General features: G+C 44.6%; 1 protein-coding gene across 1 annotated transcript in view; it reads right to left on the bottom strand.

The window, feature by feature from the left end:
• The window catches only part of LOC106149804, a 44,772-nt gene extending 34,456 nt beyond the window's left edge, over nucleotides 1-10,316 (bottom strand). Inside the window, exon 1 of the mRNA XM_013520016.1 lies at nucleotides 10,201-10,316. Within this exon, the coding sequence (XP_013375470.1) occupies nucleotides 10,201-10,316 (116 nt within the window). The remainder of the gene's footprint in view (nucleotides 1-10,200) is intronic.
• Between the last annotated feature and the right edge of the window lie 1,635 nt (nucleotides 10,317-11,951).

Here is an 11,951-nt window from a genome sequence, read left to right as displayed (position 1 = left end):
TCACACTCATCCGTGGGTGGGCAACTGCTGTCAGTGCATGGTGGGCCAATTGTGTCACTGTTTCTCTGTGTCATGATAGATCTCAATTGAGCGGTGGCGGCGGCGGCCGGCCTAAGGGCTGGCACGCAATAGCGCTCGCCGCCGCATGGCCCACCCTCCGGGAGCCAGCAGGCAGGAAGCTAGCCAGCCAGAAGGCTGGCGCTCCCCGCCCGCAGCCTCCTGTGGGCCGGAAGCCCTCCTTCCGGGAAACCCTGAGGCCGGGAATGAGTCATTGTCGGTCTTGGACCGGCGCTCCCGCCCGAGGCTCCCCGTGCGCTAGGGGCCCACCCTCAGGGAGCCACCAGGCAGGAAGCTAGCCAGCCGGAAGACTGGCGCTCCCTGCCCAAGGCTCCCTGTGCGCCGGAAGTCCTCCGTCCGGGGAACGAAGACCCACCATCACTATATTTAAGCTAAAAAAGTGTGTGTAGCAATGTAAATGAAATCCAGGGGATTTTGCACGCTTTGACTGGCCAACTAGCAGTATCTGCTATATTGTGTTTATTAATAAGGCCCACTGGCCTTATTCCCAGTGTCCTAATTGTGGTCTTTGTAGTTTCAGGATTCCTTTACCCTATGTCAGATTAAGAAGAGAAATCATGCATTAATTTGAATAGAGAATTTTTGAAGAATTACCATAATAGGAGCTTCGTAAGAAGTAAGGAGAGTTCTACAAAAATAAGATACTGATGTGAGGAACAGCACTGCTTCTAGGGCTGTGCTTGAGTGCCCAAGCAAGAGCCCAGCCCAGTTCTTGTTGGAGAAGGCGTGTCTGTGACTCGAGATCACAGGGAAGTCACTCATGGACTTTGCCAGAAATTCACCTTTCGATCCTAAGGGAAGGTTTCCTCGGAGAGGTACCTGAACAGAGGCGTGCGGGTGCAGGCGAGGCTGCAGGCTGTGGTGCAGCGGACCAGGAAGCAAGGCCCTTCCCTCCTACAGCGGCTCTGGGGCGCCATCTGCTAAACAGCACCCTTCAGGTGAAATTGATACAGGAAATAGAATACTTTTTCTTTGTATCTAACCCTGGTAGAATCAGGGCAACATACTGCTGCTCTAGGTGTTTCTCAAAGCATGTGCCCATAGCTTCGGCACCTTATCACCCGGATACTTTCCCCCTAGGTAGGAGGTTGGAGGCCCCTTTTGATTACAGGCCACTTCTTGCCCTTGTATGTGGCTGTTCCCATTGAACTGTTCACAGCTGTTTCCTGCTTGCTTGCTGCTTGTATCCTCTTGCGTATAAATACGAAAATAATGTCATGGTCTCAGACCAGATAGTCTTTTTTTTTTTTTAAACGATAGCTCCATCTACAGCTTTAGGAGGTACTTCCTGTTTTACGGATAGGAGATAAAAAGAGTGTATTTTATCTCAGCAAGTAGTAACTTTCTGTAGCTTTTATGATGTATTGAAATTATCTAAGGTGCTGCAGCCATGAATACTGGCAGTGACTTCGGATGAATAGTTTTGTCCCATGAATGATAGGGTAAAAGCTAGATAATTTAGGGTTTCCTTTAATTTCTTTTTTGTCCTGCTTTTCACAAATAACTAAAACGTTGTATTTTGTTTGGTTTTATATACACAGGAAAATATAGATGGATTATGTCATTGCTTTTGTGGACACATGGTTTTATTTAACGTTGTAGAATGAGTCTTCAGATGTCAACAGGATAGTGTGACTTTTTGACTCCATCTCATTTTATTGCTATTGTCATTGTAATTCAACAACAAAGAATTAAGATGCCAAAAAAATCTCTTGTAACTTTATGGTGGCTGGGTTTATAGGCCAAGGGAATGATCTAGAAAGTATACTGATACTGAGTTTCTAAACACATTTTAAAAATTTCTTAGGCATTTTACCAGCTTTTGGATACTTCTTAAACTTATTTATAAAACTGTTGAAAATATTTGCTTTTCTATGACAATTTACTGTAGTTTAATGTTGAGTGAATAATTCAGAAGAAAATCTGTTCAATTTCTTTTCTCCTGCTGTGTGCTTGTGTGTATCCATATATCTGTCTGCATTTTCCTATTAAGGATAATCTCGCTTGCTAACCCAAAGACACTGGAACATCAACTGTTCAACCTATTCTGGGGGCTCTAGCATCTCTACTACATTTTTCTTTGTTACCGAATTTAATTAAGCAGTATTATTCAAACTATGGAAGTGTAACTGCTTTGTTATGTGATGGTTCTTTTGGTATCACAGGGTTATCCTGTCTGGCTATTGTATTCCTTTTTAATTTTCTCTGAGTTTTGAACCCTTTGAAGTTCTTACCTCACCTTTTTGCCCCCCCCCCTTTTAAAGTATGATATCACTAACAAAATTGTAAGCACCTTAAAATTCTTTTTCTCTTTAATGAAATGTCTTCTGTTCTTTCCCTATTTTAAATGCCTGGGAAACCAAATTGCTCATTAGCGGGGGTCTTGAATGATCCGTTATATGGTATTCTGCTGAGAGCTAGCAATAAATAAAAGAAGAGCAGGTGGAACCCATCATCCAGTGATGGGAAACAGAATAACCACTTTGGAGAGGTGATAAGAGGCAACACGTGTCTGAGAGCAGCAAAAGCATAATTAGGGGTTGAATGTTTGTGTTACCCCCAGAACTCAGTTCATGTGTTGAAACATTAACCTCTAATGTAGCAGAGTTTGTTTCTTGTGTGTGTGTGTGTGTGTGTGTGTGTGTGTGAGAGAGAGAGAGAGAGAGAGAGAGAGAGAGACACAGAGACAGAGACAGAGAGACAGAGAGACAGAGAGAGACAGAGAGACAGACAGACAGGGTCTTACTAGGTACTAAGTTAGGCTGGCCTTGAATTCATGTAGCTCAGGCTCACCTCGAACTCCACATGCTCCTCCTGTCTCAGCCTCTTTATGTTCTGCTATTATAGGCGTTACGCCACCGTGTCTGGCTGAGACAGAGCTGCTAAAGAAGTAGATTTAAGTAAAGTCAATGTTGACACGCTGACTCAGTGGCATTAGTGTCTTTACATAAAGAGACGTCGGAGGACTCCCTCGTGCTGTCGTGTGCATGTGTGCAAAGCAGGCCATAGGAGGTCGTGGCGAATGGTGGCCATCTTGGAGCCAGGAAGAAAGGCCTCACCAGAAGAACTGACCACGCTGGCATGTCGACCCTGGACTTCTGGTGGCCAGCCTGAGACATACACGTTGTGTGCGCCACCCAGTCTGGTGTTTTGTTCTGGCAGCCTGGGCTGCCTAAAGGAGCTCAATAAATATTCTGGAAGTAGACTTAGACAAGATTTGTAGGAAGGAACTTGCTACTGGTGTCTTAATGAACAAAGAATTTTAAGTAGAGAATTACTGGTGTGGAAGGCATGGACACATGGGAGTGTAACGTGTGGTTAAGGAAACATGAAGCAGGAGATGGTGGGAAATGCTTCTGAAATGGTACGCATGACTCACGTCGGATTGTGTACTATTGGAAATGGGGAAAAGTGGAATCCAGATAGGAGCAGAATTGTGTGAATTGTATTACCAAGGCTTTCATGTCAACTTTGGATTCTTTTCTTTGTGAACTAAGCATAATGAAAACCTACCTTGTAGAGTCCTCCTTTCCCTCTTTGGACCAAACCCAGGAGCGTTTGTGAAGCAAGTGCTCTACCACTGAGCTGTTCCCCCACCCACCCCTTGTAGGGTGTTTGTTGAGGATATTTCAGAGATAATTGTAAGACCTTTGGTGGAGTGCCAGACATCTGATGAATGTATTCGTTATAAGATGGACAGAATCGGGTCTGATGGATTCCAAAGAGAGCACCAGAGTCAGTAACTGAAAGGAATGTTCATGGCTCTGTTTGGTTTGGGAGGAAAGTGACATTATCAGGTGTTGGCCAGTCGTGGCTCATGGGCCAGACGATTTGCTGCCTGTTTTTGTGCCCCAGTGTTAAGAATGGCTTTGTCATTTTTATTATTTTATTTTATTTTTTTAGACAGGGTCTCACTGTGTAGCTCAGGCTGGCCTTGAACTCATGGCAATCCTCTTCCCTCAGCCTCCCAGTGCTGGAATCACAGGCATACTCCACCACACCAGGCCATCATTTTTAACTGGTTGGAAAAATTATCAAAAAAAATATTTTATGACATAAAAACTATATGGAGTTCGGCTATCACTGTCCATAAGTAAAATTTCATTTTAACAGAGCCATGCTCCTTAATTCATTTCATGTTGTCTCTGGCTGCTTTTGCCCCAAATCAGTAGGGCTCAGAAGTTGTGATAGAAAAAATGATTGCCTATGAATTCTACAATATTTACTGCCCGTCCCTTTACAGGAGAAGTTTACTACTCCTTATGCTAGATTGATTGCAGCAGCATTGAACTTGGTGAGAGAAGTAGAATGAACAAAGCGGGGTTAGGTCACAGGAGAAAGTGTGGATTCGGAGCAGGACAGCTGTTCAGCCTTCAGGGTTAAAGCGGTGCTGGCTGTTGTTCCTCTGAGCCTTGAGCACTGTTCTGTGGACATTGAGATTGTGGCAATGGGAAGAGTGGGGGGCGACAAGACTGGGTGACAGTGCGGTCCAGGTAAGAAGCCGGGAGGTGATGATGAGCAGTGATTTAGTAAACAAAAATGCCAAATATGTTTGCTGACAGGTTTGTTTTTCTGTTTAAATCATTACCAAATGGACAGGCCAAACCTTCTCCTAGTTTTTTATTTTTTATTGCTACTAAGGTTCAACGTAATGTTTCATTATTATTTTTGCAAATGCTTGTTGTGTTCTCTGCTTCTTTTGCCTTTTATCTAAGAATGTTTAAGCTAGGGATGGCGGCGCACATGCCTGTAGTCGTCCGAACGACTTGGGAGGCTGAAGCACAAGGATTGCAAGTTAGGGGCAGGTCTGATAAACTTAACAAGACCCCTAGTGTCACAAAAATTGTATTTGTAGCTATCCCTTATAAATAAAGATATTAATCCCCTGCTCTCCAGGTTGGTTTTTTTTGTTGTTGTTTCTTTTTGGTACTGAGAATCAAACTCAGGACCTCACACCTGCCAGGCAGGTGCTGCACCCTTGAGCTAAATCCCGGCCCACTGTATTATGTTTTATCATACGCTTTGTCAGATAGAAAACTTCATTTTTATGTAGTGTTTTCCTCTATCTTTTGTAATTTAACTTACTGCTTTTTTACCTAGAGTGTATCTTTGCCTTAAATGAGATATGTAGTTGTTCTTTTTTTCTGGCTCTATTTTTAGTGGCCTGGAGACAGGTGTGGGACTGAGCTTTAATTGAATAAACCTGGTGATTGATTACTACTGTGAATACTTACGTTTTCATGTAGTCACAAGTTCCTTTTTGCTTTTTGTTTTTGGCAGTACTGGGGATTGGACCTAAGCCTTGCACAGTGAAACTCTTTAGTCCTTTAATTTTTTTTTCGGTTTTGAGATAGGTTCTTGCTAAGTTGCTCCAGAGCAGTGGGCTTACAGTGTCCACTGCCATGACTGGGTGGAAGTTCCTATTAATCTCCATTTTTCTTGTCCTGTAACATACGAATTCTTATGACCACTCCAAATGTTATGGAATAATATGCTAGGATAATTTTGTATGTGAATATGCTGATGTACGTTCTAACTAGGTGGAATTACCGGCGTGCACCACCATGCCCAGCTAGTGTGTATTTTTCAAAGTGTACAGGCCAACTGTTTTGTAGACTGCCCATTTATTATTTTGGTGTAATTTTAATTTTTGTTTTGTAGTTCAGGGTGATGTTAAACTCACTACATAACCCAGGCCGGCCTTGAATTCACAGTGATCCTCCCGCCTCAGCCACCTGTGTGCCGAGATTACAGATGTGCATCCCCGTGTCTGGCCAGACTGCCTCTTAGTTAGGGTTTCACATTTCCTCAGGAGTGTCACTGACGTGATGTAGTGTCTTTGTCAGTACGTTATATCAGGAGCACAGTGGTTTGGCCATGTGTCGCTGAAGTTTACTGTGACTACATGGTTAAGCTGGTGTTCGCTGTTTGTCCATTGTAAAGCTGTTTTTCCCCTCTAACTAGGGATTTGTTGAGTGCTTTTACTGAGGAATACTTCCTCACCAAACTTTCACCCACTGCATTTAGCATCCATTGATAGTTTCTTCTATATTTATTAGTTGTCATTCTGCTATAAGGAAGAGCTTTGCCTTCTGCCCGCGTTTATCTAGCTGTTCATTTATTTAGCCATGGACTCATTTTATTCAGTGACTCCTATTATTAGTTACTGTTATTAGAGACACAAAAGATCCTTGTATTTGGCTAGCATAAAACTCTGCAGGGTGCTTCTGTATCTATCTGACGTGTCCTCATTCTTTGAGAACTTCCATACACTGTTACAGAGCGTATTTCAGACTTACAATTTCCCTGTCCCAATTCAAGACTCAGCCATTTTCCCAAGAAATTTTAGGTTCTTTTAGTGGAGAGCCGTGTTCAGAAATCAAGGTCTGGGTGCTAGATTTTCGTAATTACCCCTACTGACAGGGTCTTATATTATTGTTGATTTGTTAAGGAGATACTGATATATGTTAGGCTTCATAAGTGAGGACAAAAGCGAGGACAAAAAGCGAGGACAAAGTGCACAGATTCCTTCAGGCGAACCCAGCGTCACAGGGCGAATTCTAACTTCCCTCAGTCTTCCCACGATGGTTTCCCTCAGACTCACGATGCTACGGCTGTGAGTGTGTTGTAGGTGGCCCTTAAATCCAGAGTGCTTTATGTGTGTTTAATAAATGTACAAAAATTTTCAAACTATATCTGTTTTTGAAATGAGAACATGTTCTTTTATGAGAGGATTAACTAGGTTCTTTATTAAATTTTAGAAACAGCTAATACCCATTGAGTATCTGTGTCAGGGGTTGCTACAGGCTATATGTTATATTTTATAGTTTCATGTAATTCTCAGATTAAACTGTGAGATAGCTATTGTTATTCAGAGACTTTTTTGTTTGTTTTTTTTCCGGTACCAGAAATCGAACTCATGACCTTGCGCTTGCCAGGCAGGCGCTGTGCCGCTGAGCTAAATCCCCAGTCCCACTATTGTTATTAATACTGTTTTTCCCGTGTAGCAGTTGAGGCCTGTATAAGAGACACAAATTATGTTTCCTGAAACCAGATAGCTAGGAAGTTGTTGAATTAGAACCCACACTTTATTGTATCATCGTTTAAGCATAATTTCTATTTATGTTAAGAGGAGCACTTTGTGGCAGTACAATGAACATGATATGAGGTTATAATTTAATATACTAATATTTATATATAAACGAATCTACTAAACAGTAGCAAATAAGTATAAAATTATGTTCTTGACATAAATCTTAATAAATTGACTAAACTGGTAACATCTACCGAGTGTTGTGATTCACTGCCATAACCTGTGTAGATTTAGAAATACTTAATAAATTTAGTTGCATAATTTTTGCCTGCAGATTGAAAATAACCCATGAACTTTTCCTGTCAAGAGAGTAAATAGCTTCAGAATAAAAATCAAAGCCAAGAATGGTGGTGTATTCCTGTGATTCCAGCATTCTAGGAGGCTGCTACAGGAGGTGTTATAAGTTCTAGCCCATCCTACATAGCAAGACTCTGTCCAAAATAAAAAGTAAAAACAAGGTAGGAGATGTAGCTCTCTGGGAAGGTCTTGAGTTCAATCCTCAGTACTGAAGGGGAAAAAGAAATGTCATAGGAAGACCTGACTTGTTACTGTTTTTTGCAGTAGAATATGGCTTGAAGGGTATTCTCCATCATGTGAACCACTGTTTGAATCAAAGATGACCATAGGGGCTGGAGATAGAGCTCAGCGGCATAAGCACCTACCTGGCAAGTGCAAGGTCCTGAGTTAGATTCCCTGTACCAAAAACAAAAAAAAAAAAATCAAGGATGACCATAGGGTTAGCGCAGTGGAGATTCTGAATATCCCTGTGAATCTCCTTTCCCAGTGTCCTTGGTCTTGAAGGGCAATGAACTAGGCTAGGTGAATTTAGGGCTAATAAAAATTACTTTGTCACCTTTTAGACACTTCCTGGGGGACTAACGTGTGTATGCAGAGCTGAATAGGATTTGAACCAGAATCTCACAAGGTGGAGGTTCAGTTTTGTGTTAGTTACCTACTGGGCATTTGTAGGTCTGCGTGGAGAGTCACAGCTTTTAGCAAACGGCTTTTAATCCCCTGACTGCCTCACAAGTGAACGCAGATCAAACTTGTGATGAGTAGTGTGTTAAGGGTCCGGAGTTTGTCTTGTTCTGAAGGTGGTGTCTATATTGGGACTATAATTTCTAGTACTATACAACATAAGATCTGTGAATAATTTAGAAATGTTTCTATATTACATGGAAAAAATCTAGAACAAATAATTTATACTTTCTTGATCAGTTTTCTTGTTTAGTGTAGATAATACCTCCCGGTTTGGCCCTATTCCTGTGGTCTTTATGAAATTCTGTGTTACTGAAGTACTTCGAGAACTTAAGGTTGATACATAACCAGGTGTTTGTCTTATTCAACTTTTACCATTGTCATCCGTAGGAAAGACATCTTGGTCTTGGAAAGATGCCATTTTATAAGGTCAAAGCCTTCTTAGTTATCTTACACTCTTCGTGTAGAAAATAAACTTAGACTTTTAAAAAGGAGTTATCAAGATAATTTGACTTAATGATCTTATTTTGAAGCTTAATTAATAATGCCTTAAAATCATGTAGTGTGGCAAGGCCAGTCATTGTATTCCACAGCTTATTACTCTATGGAAAGAATACTTCTGGTGTGAGTTCATGTTTTGGTTTATTTTATGACATGGTTATGGAAGGAAATAGATACACATCTTTTTTGATCAGGGAGTTGGCCCAGTTGTACATTTTTGTCTTGGAATGTTCTTATATTTGAATGTTGTTTATGAATTCATAGCTTTTTAATAATTAAAAAGAAACACTTCAAAAGAACCGTGATCCAGCGCTTGCTTTGGCAACACATATACTGAGAGTCGTGATCCAGGAGGAGCTAGAAGCGTGCTTTTCTTTAGTGCTTCCCTGTTGATTTCAGTACATCCGAAAAACATGGTCACTTAATGAGCAGGTCTCTGTTTAGATGATTTCTGAGTTAGAAGAGGTAAAGTATTTTAAGATTTTTCTAGACTATAGCTCACATGAGGATATTTTGTAAAAAGTTGTGGATGCATTTCTTGTATTTCTTGAAAAATGCAGGATTGTTAAAACAGTAATCCTCAATTTTGAGGCAGTTATTCCCTGAGGATTTTATTAGCTTAAAGGATACGTGGGATCCAGTGTGTAGGGGGTGTTTGTCGGATGTAGTTGTAATTCTCTTCAGGGATATCCATGTGTAGTAATACAGGTTTGTTGTTTTCTGGTCACCTTTTATGGTTCAGACACAGTGGCAGGGGCGCTGGCTCTGCTTAGAAGCATCATGCCTTCTGCTCCATGTGGGAAGAGGGGTGCCTTTGGTGGAGTCCTGGGTCTCCTGCCTAGACCAGGCGGGGGTTAGGGGGCACCAAGAGGGGTCATTCTAGGAAGTCCCTGGTGGGCCCCACCTGAACAGGCTGAATGCTGCCTCTTGCTACCACTAGGGGAGGACTGGCCCCTGGCCTTGTTTCCCCTGGAGGTGGGTGAGTGGGTGGTGGAGGAAGGCAGGAAGGCTTAGCAAGCACAGTTGTGCAGGATTGCAGAGGCAGAAGCAAGATCAGGGTAGGGGGTGGAGCTGTCGGGAGAGCATCTGTCTACAGGGAGTCTGGTGAAGTCTTGAGGATTTGGAGATCCTAGGTCCCCTTCAGAGAAGATGGGGAGAGGTTTGCAGCCCAAGGTAGCTGTTAAAACACCTAGACTGTGGTGGGGGGCAGAGTCTTGCTCTGCTTGTGGTGATCCTTCTGTCTCAGCCTCCTGTGTGCTAGGATGACAGGTGTGTGCCACCATAGTTAAAGCAGTGGGAGGAGGGAGGTGCTCCGCCTCCTGCTTGCCAAGGGATCCCCTCTTCCCACTGTGGGAAACACTCCTCCCACACTCCAAACTGTTTGCAGTAGAATGGGGGAGGGGGCTGGGTTAACTGCATAGATAGAAATGGCCCAGACCCCCTGCCAGGTTCCTAATGGGATTGCCCGAAATCTCTGAGAGACCCAGCACACTGAAGAGGGATGAAAGTGGACCGTGACCCTGGCTTCCCCCGCCCCGCGTGCCCCTTACCATAGGCCACAGCGCCTTGAGCCTTGAGTACCTGATGCACGCTCCTGTCGGAGGCGCTGTCCAGGGCGCCGCTCGGCTCGGCCTTCTGCCCTGCTCGGTGAGTCGGTACCTGGCATATTGCAGTGAGGCCATGTCACTGCCCGCTGGCAGCTGCTTCACCGGCGCCTCCCTCGGGGAGGCGGTGCTTGAAGCTGGGCAGGTGTGGGCTGCGCCTGCGACGCCTTGCGCTTGCGCGTGTTAGCGTGGTGGGGCGCACAGCCTCTGTGTGGAAGGGATTCACCCTGCCCACGGGTTGCTCGGGACATGGCGGAACAGGAGGCTGCAGGCGCACGGCACGCTCTGCATGTGAAAGACGTTGGCCCTGTAGATGAGGAGGGCCTCTAAGCGGGGTCCCTGGCGGACCACAAACTGCAAGGTCGCCCACGCCCCGCCCGCTGAGGTGTAGAACACACGTGCGTGTCCTCAGTAGAAGCCTTCTTGGGAGTGGACGCGCAGGCCCTCTGGCAGCCTCTGGCCCAAGGAGGCGCGCTGTCAAGTTGTCCACCAAGGTTTCCAAGAAGCCGAAAGTCAGGACAGGAGGAAGCGCGGCGGGCCCTGCGTGGCCATCGTGCCACCCCTAGACAGATGTCAGCTGCTGTGACTGGAAGACACTAGTTTACGGTCACTGAGCTCCCCGGCCACCACCTCCAGGGACTCTCAACTGTTGGCTTCTAGCCGTCAGCTCCTCCTGTGCTTTGCTCCAGAGGGATCTGATCGCCAGGGTCGCTGAGAGGAGGAGGCAGGCTCGGGCTCCCTTGGGGGGCTGCGTGAGGGTTCTGTCCTGGCTGTCTGGAGGATAAGAAGTGGGGGTAGCGGAGCTGTGTGGGCTCGGGTGCTTGTGGTCATGGAGACGTGGTGTGTTAACCGCGCTCAGATTCCCGGGCTCCAGCTCACAGTTCCCCCTGGGCCGGAGGGACTGTGAATGGTACGTGAGTTCGGGCGGTCCCCTCTGCCTGCCTCCCCGTCTCTCCCCGCCCACACTAACGCAGGTTTGAAGAGGTCGTGTATTGGTATCTTTGGCATGAGCTGGAAGGGAAAGGGACTTTGGAGGTGGAAGGCTTCTAAATTCCGAAGCACTTAATAGAACCCCAGCTTGAATGGCCTCCTTTTATCCTGTGCATGGTTTTAATATTCTTTCACCATTTCATCCTGTACCCTAAACTGGCACAGAGCTGCTGCCTGCTGTTTCTCCTTTGCATTCACACTGTTCTCAAGCCAAGGAGAATTAGGGAAATTGCAAGGATGAGGGGGAAGGTGGAGACTGCATCTGTGAATTTAGATGTCTGAAAACTTGCCAAACGTCAAAATGTGTAACAGGAGTGCTTCCAGGAGAACTTCCTTTTCTGTAAGGTGTAGTATTAAATGGAGGGGTAGGAGGAGTCTTACTTTGAGACAGTAGCTTACCAGTTAGTTGTCTGAGATGAGGGTGCCAGAGTTCAAGGCTGGGTAGAGGTGAAGATACACTTTCACTTTGTTGTAGCTGTCGGGTGCGTTGGAATTTGAAAGGACTTCTCAACATAGGAGGCTTGACTGCTGACACAGTAGTCAGTGTTTATTAAGTTCTTCCCATATGAATGTGATAATTTTATATATTTTTTAATGGTGCTGGGGAGGGATACTACGGTCCTGTGCATACTAGGCGAGCGCTCTAACACAGAACTACATCCCTGGCCCTGACTGTAATGTATATTAAATATAAGACATTGTTTTAG

This window comes from Chinchilla lanigera, unplaced genomic scaffold (assembly GCF_000276665.1).
Source record: "Chinchilla lanigera isolate Chin_1 unplaced genomic scaffold, ChiLan1.0 scaffold00053, whole genome shotgun sequence".
In the NCBI taxonomy this organism is placed as follows: Eukaryota; Metazoa; Chordata; class Mammalia; order Rodentia; family Chinchillidae; genus Chinchilla; species Chinchilla lanigera.
Note: the sequence above shows the minus strand (reverse complement) of the source record. Positions and strands in the feature narration are given on the sequence as shown.